The sequence below is a fragment of the Echinops telfairi genome, unplaced genomic scaffold (assembly GCF_000313985.2).
Source record: "Echinops telfairi isolate 266 unplaced genomic scaffold, ASM31398v2 ScPeMD7_7424;HRSCAF=8462, whole genome shotgun sequence".
Taxonomy (NCBI): Eukaryota; Metazoa; Chordata; class Mammalia; order Afrosoricida; family Tenrecidae; genus Echinops; species Echinops telfairi.
Genome location: NW_022111324.1, coordinates 36,661,549 through 36,677,993, shown reverse-complemented (window position 1 = coordinate 36,677,993; position 16,445 = coordinate 36,661,549). Strand labels below are relative to the sequence as shown.

Here is a 16,445-nt window from a genome sequence, read left to right as displayed (position 1 = left end):
ATGAGGAGCTGATGCCAGGGGCTTATGTGGAGAGCAAATGTTTTGAGAATGATGAGGGCAATGAATGTACAAATGTGCTTTCCACAATTGATGTATGTATGGATTGTGATAAGAATTGTATGAGTCCCCAATAAAATGATTAAAAAAAAAAAAGAAAATATTTTCAAATTTGTAGTAATATTTCTGATTAAAAAGTGTCAGAAATCTTAACAAATAATTTTGGACTTCTGCCGACATTATTCTATGTATGGTTTATAAAGAACTAAGGTTAGATAACCTGTCTCATACTCTCCCTTTATTTCAGGGACTGATACTGAACAGAGAGGTCCCACACTTTCAGGGGACAGAAAAGGTTTTTTTTTTGAAAAGGTATTTTTTAAAAGTCTCAGCACCTCATATGTATCTTGAATTTTATTCCATAATACATCTTTTTTTTTTTTAAAGAAAATCTTTTTGGTTATAGTGGTCTCCCTTAAGTAAAATTTGTTAATTTTGACCCTCTGCATAATTCTTTGCACCAACCAAAAATATTCCACCACCGAAAGTCGATCCTGACTCAAAGGAACCTCTACATAGGGTTCTGAGAGTACCTTCTACAGGCATGGTCAGTTTCATCTTTCTCTCAAGGCGTTTCGGTGGTGTTGCTGTACTCAAATTGGTTCCAACCCATACAGACACTAAGTACAACAGAGTGAAACATACTCACCATAGTTCCCATGCTTGAAGAGTGGTAGATGGATTTAAAGCAATAACCTCATGGCTACCAGCCCAGGCTTAAGCCAGAGTATCACCAGAATGCTTAATCCTTAGCACAGCACTCCCTAATTTCAAATATTTGTCTATTTGGTTAGACTTTAGTACCCAGTTGCTTGGTCAAATGCTAGTCTAACTCTAGTCTAGATGCTCATGTGAAGTTGTTAGCGGCCATCCAGCTAGCCCTAACTCAAGAGAACACACACAGAATGGAATGATTGTCTAATCCTACACAATAATGGTCAAGGAAGGTGGTGGGTATTGTTGTGTGATGCATAGGATTTTCATGGGCTGATATTTGGAAGTAGAACAGCTAACACTTTACTTTCTACTCCTTATTCGTCTGGAAGCTCTGCTGAATTGTTCAGCATCACAGAACATGCAATCTTCCTCTGGCAGGGAAGCAGCTCTGCATGAGTGTACTTGCCAGGAACTGAACTTAGCTATCCAACACAAAAGGTGAGAAATCTATCACCAAACCACTAATGCTTCATGTTATCAAGTACTTGCATGCATGTAATTAAATGAGTTGGCCTTAAATAAAGCTGATTAGCTTTCACAAAATATATGGGCTTCATCTAATACACTGAGGGTCTTAATAGCAAATAGGGAGTTTTTTCCTAAGGTGCTTTCTGCCTCCAAACTGGATACCTTGCCCAACTTTCTCCTACTCTTTCCTGACTTACAACATATTTTGAGACAGAAGAACTAAGGAAACTCCAACTTTGTTACCTGATATACAGAGAGTCCTGGTGGATCAATGTTAAGCCCTTAGCTGCTACCTGCAAGGTTGGTTTTTGAACCTATTTGTGACTCTAGGAGAGAACGTCCTGGAGTTGTGCTAAAGATTCCAGGCAAGAAAACGCAGGGGGCAGTTTTACTCTGTTGCAGGGACCACACTGAGTGGAACATTGCCTTGATGGACCCCATCACCACCACCTGACATAGGGATTTTGGACTCTCCAGCAGCATGATGAAGAGAGCTAATGCCTTAAAAGAAACCTTGTGTTCTCTACTTAAATCTTTCTGGTTTTAATTCTCCAGGGAATCCTAAGACAAGTCATCTGTTTGTGAAGCCAGGTACCAGAGTTTTACCTACTAAAACTTTTTGTTTGTTTGTTTTCGGGAAGACCCTCAATGCTAAGCTTTTAGGGCGATGCTTAATCACACTCCTAAAGGTTTTAATCCTAAAACTGTAGTATTCTGCAATGGCCTGTTAAGTGAGGGCGTTTTAGTCATTTAGAAAAAAGTCGTATTTGGCTTTATTCATCACCATACCCTCTTAGAACCATCAGTTATTTTTAGATTAGTACATGGTTTGACCAACTTCTTTTTCATCTGGGGTTGCAATCGCGTCCTTTTGTGTGTGCCTACGATCATCGTGATGCTTCTCCTTTCCCTCACCATTTCCTTAAGGTAAATTCGCCTTCCCTACTCCCACATAGATTTTCCCAAATCCTGGTTCCGCGGCCAGGCGGAGAAGCCAGGGGGGAGAGGGAGGAAGAGGAGGAGTAAAACAGGCGCCCTGGACCCCGGCCTGCAGGAAGCTCCGCAGTTAGAAGCAGGAGGGGTCTTGGGTTAAGGAAGGGCCCGCCCTCGAGTGTGCTGGCCCGGCGCAGGCCGGCTCGGATGCCTTTTGAGTGATGCTGGTCCCAATGCCCAGCCTGGGCAGGCGATGGCATGGCGAAGCGTTCGACCAGGCCCTGGCCACTGGGATACAGGGTGAGGGCCTGGATGCGCGTCCTCAGGGCCGCGCAGACCGCACAAAGGGGCCCCCAGTCGGCTTCCCGTCGACTCCTCACCTGTGCTTGGCGGACGAGAGCCCAGCCGACGCTCGTACTAGCAGCACCGCTGGGAGAAGCTCTGCACTGCGCCGGGACACCACGGCAGTCGGCGGCCTAGCAGGTAGCGGATGCTCCAGTTCCACCGCCACCGGAGCTTTGAGGTTCGGATCCCGGGATTGGGCCCCGTCCCCTCCTTTGCCCCGCCCACCCGCCAGCCTAGGCAGGACCCCGGATGTTACCTCTTTCCGCGCACGGAATCCCCGCCCTTTCTTTTGAAGCTCCGGCCTCTTCCGAATCCGCTACGGGTCCTTCTAGGCCTGCGAAGGGTTTCGATGTCTCCTGGGTGGCTAGAGCGTCCTCCCGCCCGCCGTCGCGCTGCAGGTGACGGCGCCCGGAGGCTGTCGGGAAGTGGGCGGGGTGACGTGTGGTTGACGAGCTCCGCGGCGGGTTTACGGACATCTGTGACCGGCGGCAGCTGGGGTAGGGGGCCTCTGAGAACCGGAGGTGGAGCGGGGCGGCTTGCGGTCGGGACGATGGCGGCCAATGCTGGGGAATGGTGCCTCATGGAGAGCGACCCGGGGGTCTTCACCGAGCTCATTAAAGGATTCGGTGAGAGCCAAGGGGACGGTGCTGGGCCGAGGGTCACGGGAGGAGGCCCAAGCTGGGCTTGGAGTGGATCCCTGCTGCTACCGCCCCTCGCCGTGTGAGGAGAGGTACCTGTAGGAACTTGGAGTTGGGGACGGGAAAGGCAAGACACCCCCGCCCCCCATTCCCTGCAGCGCTTGGCATTCGTTTTCCCACAGTTAATTTGAAAGGCACGCCACGCGGGCAAGGACCGGATCTCTCTCGTACCTCTCTCTACCCTCCGGACCTGGTACTCACCTCAAAACGTGCTTATTGGACTTGAGCGCTTCCCAGAACCTTCAAGTCCACTGTTTTGGAGTCGGTTCGGACTTTAGCGAACCGTAGGCACACGTCGCGATTTGCAGCGCCTCTTCTCGGGGCGCGAGTACCTAGGCGCCTCACTGGAGCCATCAGCCTCGGAGAAAAAGCTAGGCAAGGGTGTGCCTTCTCGAGGGCGGGGTGTCAAAAACCCTAGCCGCAAAGGAACCCGAGTTTCTAGTTAGTCCAAGCAAAACTTTGCTTTGGAACGATGACCAGTTCTGCAGGACCTCCCCGGAGTGCCTGCGCGGCACCCACACGCCACTTCACTTTCCCTTCGGGCCCGGCTGCCGTTTAGCTTCCGGCGAAGCGCGCGTGTGCTTGAGCTCGTCTCGACGGGGCGCCTTCCCCTAACTTCTCCCTGGCTGTATTCCCTGGCCTTCATGCGAAATAACCAGCATATCTGGTGCTTATCTTCCCTTCATTGTGCTCCTGATCTCTTTTATGGGCAAAACTTTATTTTTCATGTTAATTTCCTCAAGCATTATTGATTCTCCGGGGAAACCCCCCCCTCCCCCAAAAAAACCCAACAACAAACTCACTGCCATCTAGTGGATTCTAATTCATAGCGACTTAACTGTTATGTCAGTAGTTCAAAACCACCAGCTACTTTCTGGGGAGAAAAGATTATCTACTTCCGTAAAGAGTTACAATCTTGGAAACCCATTGGGTTGGTTCTCTGTTTATGGGGTCACTGTGAAATTATTAATTCTAACTCATGTTAAAGACTTTTCTCAGGATTAGAATGAAATGTTGATGTGTTGTTTATTTTCATAGAGGCTCTATAGGGCAGGATAGAACTGCCCTTGTGAGTCTCCGAGATGGTAACAGTTTCAGGGAGTTTGAAAACCCATCTTCTCACGGAGTAGCTGGTGGTTTCAAACTGCCGACCTTGTGAGTTGCAGCCTAAGGCATAACCACTGCAATAGTAGGGCTCCTATGAGTGGCACTGACTCAATGGCAGTGAGTTTGGCTTTTTTTTTTTTGGTGTTGCTTACTGTATATAGTTAAACATTTGGAATATAAACATTTTATTCATATAATATATTGTATGTACTCTGTTAAGGATTGGAATTTTTAAGCTGATAAATCATGAAGAACTCACAATAAAAAGCAATATGGTATGCCAAGTTTTATGCTATAATAAACTCATGCCATCGAGTTGATGTCAACTCATAGTGACCCCATAGGACAGGATTGAGCTCCCCTGTCAGTTTATGAGGCTAATCCAACCCCATAGGACAGGATTGAGCTCCCCTGTCAGTTTATGAGGCTAATCCAACCCCATAGGACAGGATTGAGCTCCCCTGTCAGTTTATGAGGCTAATCCAACCCCATAGGACAGGATTGAGCTCCCCTGTCAGTTTATGAGGCTAATCCTACAGGACTGAAAAGCCAGTCTTTCTCTCATAGAGTGGCTGGTGGTTTCAAACTACTGACCTTGCAGTTAGCAGCCCAACTTGTAACCACTATGCCATTGGAGCTGATTAGTATATAAAAATGATCCACAGCACAGGTCATGGAAGAGCTTGAGCAGAGGGAAAACATAAACTGTGATGTGAAAGTATATGGCAGAGCAAATAGCAAAGTGACTGAAATGTTTTAACAAGGTTAGAGAAGTATTTGGATATAAAACTGAAAAGATAAACTGAGTCCAGATTGTATGTCATATTGTGTAGTATGAATTGCATTGCATTCATTGGTGACTTAACTGTCAGTTGTTTGAATAGGGTAATTATGGTGTTTTATAATTAAGAGTTACTATGTGTGTACAATCAGCTCTCCATTTCTGTTGGTTAGGAAGCCTTAGATTCAGCAATAACAGATGAAAATGTGGGTGTAGGAATTCCAGACAGCTCCCCCAAAACAAAACTTGAATTTGCTGCATGGAGAGCACTACACTGAATCCACGAGAATGAAGTGATGTGCAGGCATACCCTACTGTAGCCTCTATTTCACAGAACCTTAGTCATTTTCCAACAATCTGTGGAGCAAGTCAGCGGTGTTTGCCTTATGTCTTCTTCACTTGCTACTTGAATGCACCTGTTGTTTCTGTGGGGAAAAAATGGCTATTAAAAAGCAAATAACTGGTCAAAGCAGCCCTGCATTTACATTGTACTAAGTGTTATAAGTAATCTAAGAACAATTTAAATTATATGAGGGACTAGATGGTTGATGAATGTTAACTTGGGTGAAGTAGAAAATAGTAATCCACCAGAGGGAGAAGAGAAGTTAAGGAATGGGGGAAGGGTAAATTGTTGAGTATAATTAATAGTTTGGCTGCTGATTACAAAATTGGTAATCTGAAATGTAAACCTCCATTTAGTTCACAATAAAAAGATTGTTTGGAAAAGTACACAGGAGGATGTGTGTAGGCTACATTACATATGTATGACTTGAGTGTCCTTGGATTTTGGTGTCTATAATGGGTTGAGGTTCTGGAGCCAGTCCTCTAAGGGTACTAAGGGAACATAGTGTGCAGAATAGGTTAGAATAAAATTAGAAGCTAGAGTTGAAGATGATTGACCTTACTTAGGAAGAGGTAGATTCATTAATTGTGCTGGATTAAAATCAGCAGGAATGCTGAATGAGTGGATATGAGGGCTGGGGGGGGGGATGAAATGACTGGTTCCTAGTTGTAGTGTCTTGTTAAGGACAACTATAGGAAAAGAGGAGTAAGTTGGATGCACAAGAAAATGGGTTCAGTTTTGGACATACACTGAGTTTGCGATGTTTGCAGATTTGTCAAAAAATCTTATCTTAAACCTTAACTGTATTGACATGTAAAATTAACTGTAAGAAATATTGTTGGCTAAGATTATTTTGAGATGTTCCAATCCATTAGGCTATTGCTTATCACATGTGTAGAAAAATTGGAATTCAAAGTAATTTAATAAATCATGCTCTTCAGAGAATGATATATGAATATATTACCTGTACCTGCTTGTAATAGTGGAAAAACTTTGCAAAAACTTAAATGTGGATTATTTCAACAGCTGCTTTAAATAGAAAATTTTAATTTATTCCAACATTTCCCTTTTTCTTTGATTTAAAAAGTTTTGGGGAAGTTCATTTGTTCAAAAGTGCAACTTAATTGTGTGGATGTTATTATAAATTCATTTTAAAAGTTCTACATTGGAAGGGAAATTATTTGTAAATACAGTAAATATCTAAGTATAATTTTTTGGTGGAATAGAATATCATGGTATTAACTCTGTCGTATTAGATGAGGAAATATATGGAGCGCAGTATAATTTAATTGACTGTAGTAACAAAGGAACCAAAATAAGCTGTGATAGTAGAAGCTGTAATCTTCCACTTCCAGACAGGATAGAGTACAGGGAAAAGATTTGTCTTTCCTAATACAAATCAATGATTTCAGCTTCCACTCCAGCAAACTAGAAAAATAAGAGAAAGTTTAGCTGTAATTAAAGAGAACAGAATTATTAAAGGTCAGAGTTGATTTCAATGAGGGGGGAAAAATAAAAGAGAAAGAAAAATCATTAAGTCTGAAAGCTGGATCTTTTTGGTCAATACAGTTGATAAATCTCTAGTCCAGCTAAACAGGAGGAAAAAAACAGGAGACAATTAGCATTATCAGGAAGGAGAAGTATCACTACAGATTCTACAAAGACAATAATGAAATATGAATAATAAGGTAATAACACGATTAACTTAATGCCCCTAAGTTTGACTACTACATAAAATATACAAATTCCTTTAAAGATCCAAATGACCAAAACTCAACTCAGAAATAGCCAAGAGAGTCCTGTATCTGTTATTGAAATTATAGTTTAAAGCCTCCCCCCAAAGAAAGCTAGCCAGTAGTATTTCACTGGTAAAGTCTATCCAATATTGAAAAAATAACACTCACTCTATAAACTCTTCATAAAAAATTAGACAGGACTGGGGTTTTTAAAGGCTTGAAGATAAACAAGTGGCCATGTAGCTCAGAAGAAACAAAGCCCACCTGGAGAAAGCATATCAGTCCATGTGATCATGAGGTGTCCTTGGGATCAGGTATCAGGCATCTAAGACCCAGAATAAAACCATACCCAATGTGAAGGGGGGTGGGGCATGGAGTGGAGACCCAATGCCTATCCATAGACAATTGGACATCCCCTCACAGAGGGGTCACAGGGAAGAGATGAGCCATTCAGGGTGCAGAATAGCAACGGTGAAACACACAACTTTCTCTAGCTGTTTGGCACTTCCTTTCCCCCACTATCATGATCTCAGTTCTACCTTACAAATCGGATTAGACCAGAGCATGCACACTGCTACAGATAAGAGCCTGCAACACAGGGAATCCAGGATAGATAAATCCCTCAGGGCCAACAAGGAGAGTAGAGATAGCAGGAGGATTAGGGGAAGGTGGGGGGAGAAAGGGGGAATCGATCACAAGGATCAACCCCCCTCCCAGGGGGACGAATAATGGAAAAGTGAGTGAGGGAGGGCAGGCGGGAGGGAGAGGGAAGAAGTGGGGAGTTGCTATCAGGGGCTCAAGTGGGAAGAGAATGCTTTGAAAATGATTATGGCGGCATATGTGCAAATGTACTTGACACATTGCAGGAATGTATGGATTGTGATGAGATGTAAGAACCCCTATTAAAAAAAAATTAGACAGGAATGAATACTTCTCAACTGATTTTATGAGGCTAATGTTATGCTAACTCCAAAACCAAAGTCCTTATAAGAAAAAAAAGCCCAAACTACAAAATGATATCCCTTATAAATACGGATGCAAAAGTTATAAATTTTAGTAAGTTAAACTCAATAATATATTAAAAAGGACAATACATTATGATTAACCTGAGGTTTATCCCCGGAATTAAGGATTTAACATTTGTGAATCAATGTAATTTACCATATTAACAGTAATGCCAAATGGTTATCTGAATCAGTGCAAAAAGCATTTGACAAAATTCTGACATCTATTAATAATTATGAAGTGTGTTAGATTTTAATCTGAATGAAGGTTAACAAGTTACACTGCCACAGTTTCCTAGGTGCTGACAGCTAACTTCTGAATCAGAGATCCAGGTTTGTTATTACAGCACTGTAGGCTGCATGAGCTTCGTGTTCACACTGGTTCCCTTGTACATTGGGAAAGAAAGGAACCCAGGTGGATGCTGCACATTCAATGAGTGTCTTATAGCTGAATAACTCCTAATTTAGGGACCTCTTAAGGAACTCCCAGTGTCAATTTTGGCCTTTATGAAGACATCTTTATTATCTTGGACAGCAAACAAGTGTGGCCTTTGTTTGATCCAGAGGAAGACACTATTTCTGGACGGGGTTCTCAAGTTTGTTTACTAGAAGAGCATTCTTGAGAAGATAGTCCAGCAGAACAAAGCTGATCAATGCCTCTCAGAAGATGTTTAGAAATAGAAACTCTATTGAGAATTGTCTCTAATGATGGCCACGCTTCTTTATCATATATGCTTTCTTACCCTGTATGATTTATCTGAATTACAGGAATTGTACAAATTTAATTGAATTTGTCTCTTACAATGTTTACTTTACAAAATCATGTAGCTTTATCTTTAAGTATCGACCTTCCTCTTAGCTAAAAACATCCTGGTACAGTATAAAGCAAACATCCTGGTACAGTGTAAAGATTGTGAAAATAGGCTGGTGAATTTAAACGGCTAACCTATCAGTTAGCAGCTGAGTGCTCAGCTATAGCACCACGAGGGCACTTTAAAAGGTAATTTCCAATTGTAAATTAGCAGAAGTGTTTTCAAGGCTCAGGTGTGGTGTTTGTCCCCTTAAATACTTAAAAGTATTATGACCACTGCCCTAGATGGTGACATGTGTTGCTATGAGGCATGAAGCTATTTCACACACCACATGTGAGCAGGTTTCAGCAGAGCTTCCAGACTGTGGCAGGCTAGGAACGAAGGCCTGTCTTCTTCCAATATTTATCAAATGAAACCCTATGTATAACAATATTGCCTGATGGCATACTGGTAAATGAAACCCCCAGGTTGGAAGGCAAATATGGCAAAGTCACCATGAGTAGGAGCTGTCTCAGTGGCAAAGCACAAGTTGCATGTCAACAGGTTTTGAGAAGAGAGGCAAGTTAATGCTTTAGTTTCACAGAAATAGTAGTTATGGCAGTGCACATGGTGCCCTGGAGGAAAGTGTTGTTTAAAATTGTTAGGGCCTCTAAATTGTAGCTTCCTTAAGGAAGTACAAGGTGATAATGCCACCGATTTAGGGTTCAATTCTGTTCAATAATTAAGATTCATCTTTGTTTTTGGAGAGACTGTCTGAGGGCCCATTCATCCGATTTTTGCTATTAATCAAGCTGCCAACCAAACTGCATCTGCCTGTGCCAAAGAATGACAAAATAGGGCTGGAGGAGACACCTGGGCTGAAAACCCAAGAGGTAGTGCCACATGAGGATTCAGTGTTGATGTCTGCTGCTGGCAGGTTGGAAACTAAAGAGTGGCATTAGCCAGGTTGGCTTTGGTGAATGAAAATTCATCTTTACCAGTTCATGTATAACCTCAATCCCTACCACTCTTGCTGGTCATGACCCATTGAACTTTGTTCATGACCCCATTGGGCTGTAGAGGAGTTTCTGGGAGAAAAGACAGTGGTATTTACCAAATCAATCATTTTAAACATTTGATTATAGGCAATCCCAGGGTTAGGAACAACATCACTGCCTAATCCTTTCTCTAAGAATTTGTAGGTCAGTCAGAATAGGTACAGTATATGTGGTTCTTATTTAACCATTATTACAAGCAAAGGCTCAAAGTGTTTTCACCTATTTAAAAGTTCCACCATCAAGTAAAGGTTATTGTGATGAATTTGTTGTAAGTAGGGGTAGGACTGGGAGCCCTGGTGGCTTAGTGGTTAAAGTATTTGGCTGCTAACCCCAAAACTTGGAGGTTTACAATAGAGAGCTTCTGGGAGAAAGATGTGCCAGTCTGCTTCAATAAGGATTTATAGCCTTAGAAACCATATTGGACTGTTCTATGATGTCCCTTAGGGTGATGAATTGGAATCTATGATGGTGGGATTTCTTGGGGTGTGAAGGGATTGGTTCAACTATTTCAAAATGGAAGAAAATTTATATAACAATAAAGGAAGGCATCAAAGATGGAGGCACCCCACTCAAATTTGGTGGTGCTGTAATCAGAGATGGCAGCTGATTCCTGTACTTTCTGCTTTGAATATGCGTGGCTTTTCATAGCCCTGCCACTAATTAGCCTCACGATAAGTGTCCTGAAAGGACTCACTGTGCCTCTTCTGAGCTCCCATTCCAATGCTTCTTCTTTTTTTTCTCTCCAATGCTTCTATATGTAATTTTTGCCTTTCTGTTTCTGAGACTTGAAGAAAACAAATTCATTCCTATCTAGTTGATTCTGACTTACATTGACCCTGCAGGACAGAGCAGAACTTTCCCTTGTGGAGGTAGTTTTTATGGGAACTGTAAATCTTTATGGCAGTAGAAAGCCTCATCTTTCTTCTGTGGAGTGTCTAGTGGTTTCGAATGCTTACCATGTAACTAGTCGCCCTACATGCAAACCAGTATGCCATAGGGCTCCTGTTACTGAAAGAGTCACCCAGATTGTAAAAATTCTGATCTGTTCTTATTTTGGCCAGGAGAACTGGTTCATAGGAATTGTCCCTACGTGACATGTAATTCGGGGACTGCCTATACTAAAATCCCCCTCTGCGGAGGTTATCCTTTAGTGAGCTTTCACGGGACAGAAATATTCAACTTTTGCTCACTCAGAAAAGTTTATCCTTGTCTCCAATTTTATAATCATGTTCCATTTAAGTCTCGTCTAATTAAACCATTGGCCATAGCCCATGAATAGGTATACAGTTGCACATCTGACCACTTACCTTAAGCAAAATGGTCCAGCAAATGTACTGCTTGAAGTTCTGCCTACTGGGAAGATTTCTGTTTACTACTATCCCTCATCAGTGTTCCAGAATGGAGCTGTAGCTGTCTACCTTCAGGTGATGCTTACTTATCATGTAGTACCACCTGTAAGCCAGGCCTGTGTTTTCTCTTCAGTCAGATGATTGGAAGGAGTTCTCATGTGGCCTTAGGTGCAGGCTCGTGGAGAGAGAAAGTAATTGTTGTAAGATGAGACCTGGACATTTGAGGGTCACTTACTCAGGTAGCTAACTTTTTCCTTCAAGGTGTCAAGGCCTGACTACTTTTATTTGATGAGGGAATTCTGCTATTCATACCCAGCTTTAAGATTTGTTGGGTGAAACACTACCCAGTTTATGATGGAGTGCTCAGATAATGTGTTAACTTGGTGGTCTATGATTTAATGTCCCGTTTTTGCTAAACTCCAGGAGTGATCCATAGCTCTTTATTAAAAGGAACATAGTTATCCACAGAGGAAAACAGATATTTGTTCCCAAATTCTAAGAGACTGTGCTGTGATTCACTAATAGGGAGCTGCTAAAGGTTCCAAACAGCATCTCTTGCTACCACTGACACTTTAAGAACCATTGGATCAGCTGGATTGTGTGACCCAAATGGTGGAGCAGCTTAAACTGCAGCCCAGACCTGTGGTAAAGCCCATGTCTCGTTCTGAACTTCACCCCAAATGTATAGGTTTTTTAGTAAGTGGTGTTGTAGTACACTCATGAATATATTGCCTCAAAAATGTAAAAGACCTTGTAAACATTGTGAACTTTTTAGTTTGTAGGAGGAAATGTCAGAGTCAACAATTTATCATTCATCTTGGAAGGACTGTCTCAATACTATACGTACCACTGGACTATGAGATATTTCCCTGAGGCGGGTGACCCTGGATTTTTGTCAGATTGATTTCCCACCCTCTGCCATACAAATATTTTACCAATAAGTCTAGAGTAGTTGTTACTCACTGTTCACTAGGCCGAGTCAGCATACTGCCATCAGTGTGATGACTTCTGAAGGGAAAGGTGATCAAGGTCTCTGCACACTAAATTATGACATAGGGCTGGAGAGTTGTTACAGTGCATTGCTGGCCTTGCCAGATAAGCAAATGGCTCCTAGCAGTCTGTACTAACCAGTATTCAGAAAAAAGTGTTTGCCAGATCAGTAGCTGCATAACAGGTACCAGACTACAAGTTTATTTCAGTGCTTCAGACCAGATCATTCTGATTTGATTCCCTACTGAGAATTACATTTTTACCCAGTTATACTGAATCAATCTACACTTAATAAGATTTCAAGTAATTCTTATAGAGTCTCCAGGGCATTCTTATATATCACTTTTGAACTTGTTAAAATATAAATTCCGATTTAATTTATTTTGGGTATATATTCAGCAGGAAGCCAAATTGGAATGAACCAGTTTGAAGCCCTGGTTAATTTGCTCTAGATGGGAAACTCTATGTGCAACAGCAACTGTAATTAGAGACACCACCTGCTTAAGTTTATTATAGTCCTCTCATTCTCCAAGAACTTTTTTCTGCATATAGCACATAGGTGAATTAATGGGGATGTGAGATTCACCAGCCTTGCAGCCATCCTTTCAGTCCTCAATGTTGACAGTAGTCAGTGTAACCCCTCCAAGAATGTAATACTATTTTTGGTTGATAATCTTGTATGTGGAGGTAATTGATTAAATGTTTAGTTTCTAATAAATGAGTTTAACTGGCCTTTCCTACTTTATTATTCCATACTCCACAGATGGGGTAACCAATCTGGAGATTCTTTTAGCTGTTGAGTATTTCCATTGTTAGGCTCTCTGGTACTAAGGAAATAACCATAGAAGGGGCTGAAAACCCATAAGACCCATCTCACCCACTGAAATGAGCTTGAGCTAAAATTTCATTAATCACCAGGTCTCGATAAGCCTACTTTGACTATTGAGACACATCGGCATTTTGGATTTCTCAGGATTAATGATAGCTCACAGTCAATGTCTAGTAATGGCCTAACCGTTTGATTATTTCTCTTTCCGTAGTGTACAATCACCTCCTTAGGAAGCTGTAAATCCCTTTGGGAAATAGGAGAAAAAGACTAACTATAGATTTGTGGCAGTGTAGCAAGGTCTTTCCTCAAGGACACCCATCCTCCTGTTCATGCCAGTTTATAAACTGGCTCAAGTCTGGGAATTAATTAAAGGGTCATGACTATTTTGGTGATTCAAGTTAGATTTCTGTTGACTGAGAACTCCTTTGTTTATACAGATCTAGTAACTTAGTAGACTTCCCATCTATTTCTTGTCTATGGACAAGAGAATTCGCCAATGGATAGGTCATTACAAACCTGACTATTCTGATTACTGTTTTGAACCCATTGTCTATTAAGGTAACCATGCTAATCTTGTGCTACCACTTTAGTCCTTTAAAGGATCTCTGTGCAGTAGCAACAATCTCTACTGCAATTTGTGGCTTACAGAGAAGAGTGACCAAAAAGCTCAAGCTTGCTGGGACTTCCTTCACAAATTTATTTCTTTCAGATTGGTAAAAGGTTTGATCTTTAGACTCTTCTGGGATGGGTGTTTAAATTTTACATGATGAATCCACCATAACATTCTTATCTTCCTCGTCCTTTGGCTACCTTCTTCAACAGTGTGCCAAGGCAGTTTGGGCAGTACAGCATCATTTTGGCCCATGTTCAGTCAACCATCTAAGCTGTTGGAGTCCTTTCTAATTCCATAAGCTACAACATTGAATCCAGAATCTGCTTTCTGGGTCCATTTGACCCCATCCAACTTTATACTCCTTCCATCATAATCCCTTACTATCCATACCCAAATATATTTTCCAATTTCTATTGATGTACATTGGCAAAATCATGCTATTCTGTAGGAGTCTACTGCACCTCCTCATGAATTATACTGTATGCCCTATCTTTTGGAGATAGCTGCAATTTCAGGTGAGTTATATATCTGCCCTAAAGGGTAGGTCCCCAGGAGAATCAGCAATGTTTTTCAAGTGGGTCCCCACCCCACCCAAACTCACTGACATTGAGTCAATTCTGACTCCTGGCTACCCTATAGCACAGGGTAGAACCACCTATTGTGGGTTTCTGAGACACCCTCAGTAAAGATACTCTTTACGGGAATTGAAAGCTCATTATCTTTCCTCCGTGGAGTGGCTGGTAGTTTCAAACTGCTGACCTTGTGGTTAACAACTCAATGTGTAACCACCACTAGATCAGTCCTTGGGTGGTCCCCATGAGAGGTCTTTATAGCTTCTTCATAAAAAGTGGGGTAACCTCTTCAAATAGTGGACAAGCTGCTTTCACTGGTGAAAAAGGCATAATTTAGATGTTCACTGTTGCCATCTTCAGGAGTTGTCAAGTCCTATAAAATTCATAGAGACCCATCAGGACAAGTAGAGCTGCCCCTATAGGGATTCTATAGATGAATGTAATTCTTAACAGAAGTCAACTGCTGCACCTTTCTCCCATGGAGCAAGCTAGTAGGTTTCACCTACCAACCTGTGTATTAGCTGCTGAGTGTTTAATCACCACAGCATGAGTACTCCTGAGATCCAAATGCCCTCATTCCCACATACACGTCATGATTTTCTTTCTTTCTTTCTTTTTTTTTTTCTTCACGATTTTCTTTCTAATTGGTTGACACAGATATCCTGCAAAGTTGGGATTTCAGTTAGCATTTAGTCCACCCATCCACAGGATGGGACCTTGGGTTTGCTTTTCAACAGTCTCAACCCTGGCTATAGTTTCTTTCAAAGCAGATATGGAAACATTTAAGTTACTTATGTGGCACTTGAGCTCAGAATTTGAGATCCTGAGCTTAACCTTTTCTTTCACTAGTTTCTCTAGCACAGTTATAGTAAACCAACCACTATCAATAGTACTTGCTAGGCTGACAGAAATGTTATAAGGTATCACATAAACTGTCACCCAGAACCTAGTCTCATGGGAATTTGATTAGGAGTGTCCATTGGTAATATTTTGTGTATCTTTGTTGATCATATTATGAACAGTGCCCTCTAATCAGCTATGATAAGCTACTCTAGAAACCTTATAACCAATTTAGAAAAGATTCTGTTTCTCTACAACAATTTTCTTTTCAAAATCTGTATCAAAGTTCAAACACACACACACAAAAACATCAATCCTAAGTGTTTTAAGGAATTGACTTACATGATTGTGGAGTCTGGAAAGTCTGAAATTTGTAGGGCATACCAGCAGTCTGGGAACTCTTGCAGGAGCTGATGGTGCTGTTTCAGGCAGCATTTCTTTTAGAAACTTTAGTTTTTGTTCTCCAGACCTTCAGCTGGATGGATGAGGACTACTCGATGGTAATCTCTTTACTTAAGTGATTGCAGATGTTAATCACAACTATAAATACAGTGAACCCTCGTTTATCGCGGTTAATTGGTTCTAGACCCTACCGTGATAAAGGAAATTCCGCGAAGTAGGATTCCTTATTTGTAAATCAAATATTTTCGTAGTTAGAGCATAGAGAACATGAAAAAACACCCTTTAGTCACCATTACACTCGTATTACCCAATTTATTAAACGAAAAAGGGAAAATACAGTAAAACATTTTGGACGTTACAATTATCATTTATTATTTATTATATTTTTTATGGCATCAAGCGTGTACAGTATGAGCCAATCAGTGGCAGTAATGACAGAGCATGCGCTGTTACGCAAAAACCGCGATAGAGTGAAGCCGCGGAAGTCGAAGCACGAAGTGGCGAGGGTTCACTGTACCTTCATAGCAATACCTAGATCATGTTTAATTAAGTGGCTGAGTACTACCTGAACCAAGTTGATGCAGAAAATGAAGCATTTCTTGGAAACCCACAGGGGCAGTTCTTCCCTGTCCTACAGTGTTGCTATTGAGTCGACATTGACTCGATGGTAGTGAGGTTTTGTTTTTAGGTATAGTAGATTTTAGTAAATCATGTAACATCCCTAACTGCCTCTCTATAGTCGCTGTCTTGCAAAGATTAGAAAAAAATCATTTAAAGCATTTCACACATAGTGATGCTGTCTTGTGCCGTGG

General features: G+C 41.7%; 2 protein-coding genes across 6 annotated transcripts in view; one reads left to right on the top strand and one right to left on the bottom strand.

The window, feature by feature from the left end:
* The window catches only part of RO60 (Ro60, Y RNA binding protein), a 33,817-nt gene extending 30,947 nt beyond the window's left edge, over positions 1 to 2,870 (bottom strand). Inside the window, exon 1 of one of the 2 annotated variants that reach the window (XM_045298157.1) lies at positions 2,777 to 2,870. The gene's annotated coding sequence lies outside the window, so the exon portion shown is untranslated. Of the gene's footprint in view, positions 1 to 2,555; positions 2,681 to 2,776 lie in introns of those variants that run through there. The other variant, XM_004706652.2, reaches the window with a different exon arrangement.
* UCHL5 (ubiquitin C-terminal hydrolase L5) overlaps positions 2,834 to 16,445 on the top strand; it is a 68,036-nt gene continuing 54,424 nt past the window's right edge. For 2 of the 4 annotated variants that reach the window (XM_004706655.3, XM_004706654.2), the window contains exon 1: positions 2,966 to 3,146. In XM_004706655.3, the coding sequence (XP_004706712.1) occupies positions 3,071 to 3,146 (76 nt within the window). In that variant the 5' untranslated portion in view covers positions 2,966 to 3,070. Of the gene's footprint in view, positions 2,919 to 2,964; positions 3,147 to 16,445 lie in introns of those variants that run through there. The other 2 variants (XM_045298158.1, XM_045298159.1) reach the window with 2 other exon arrangements.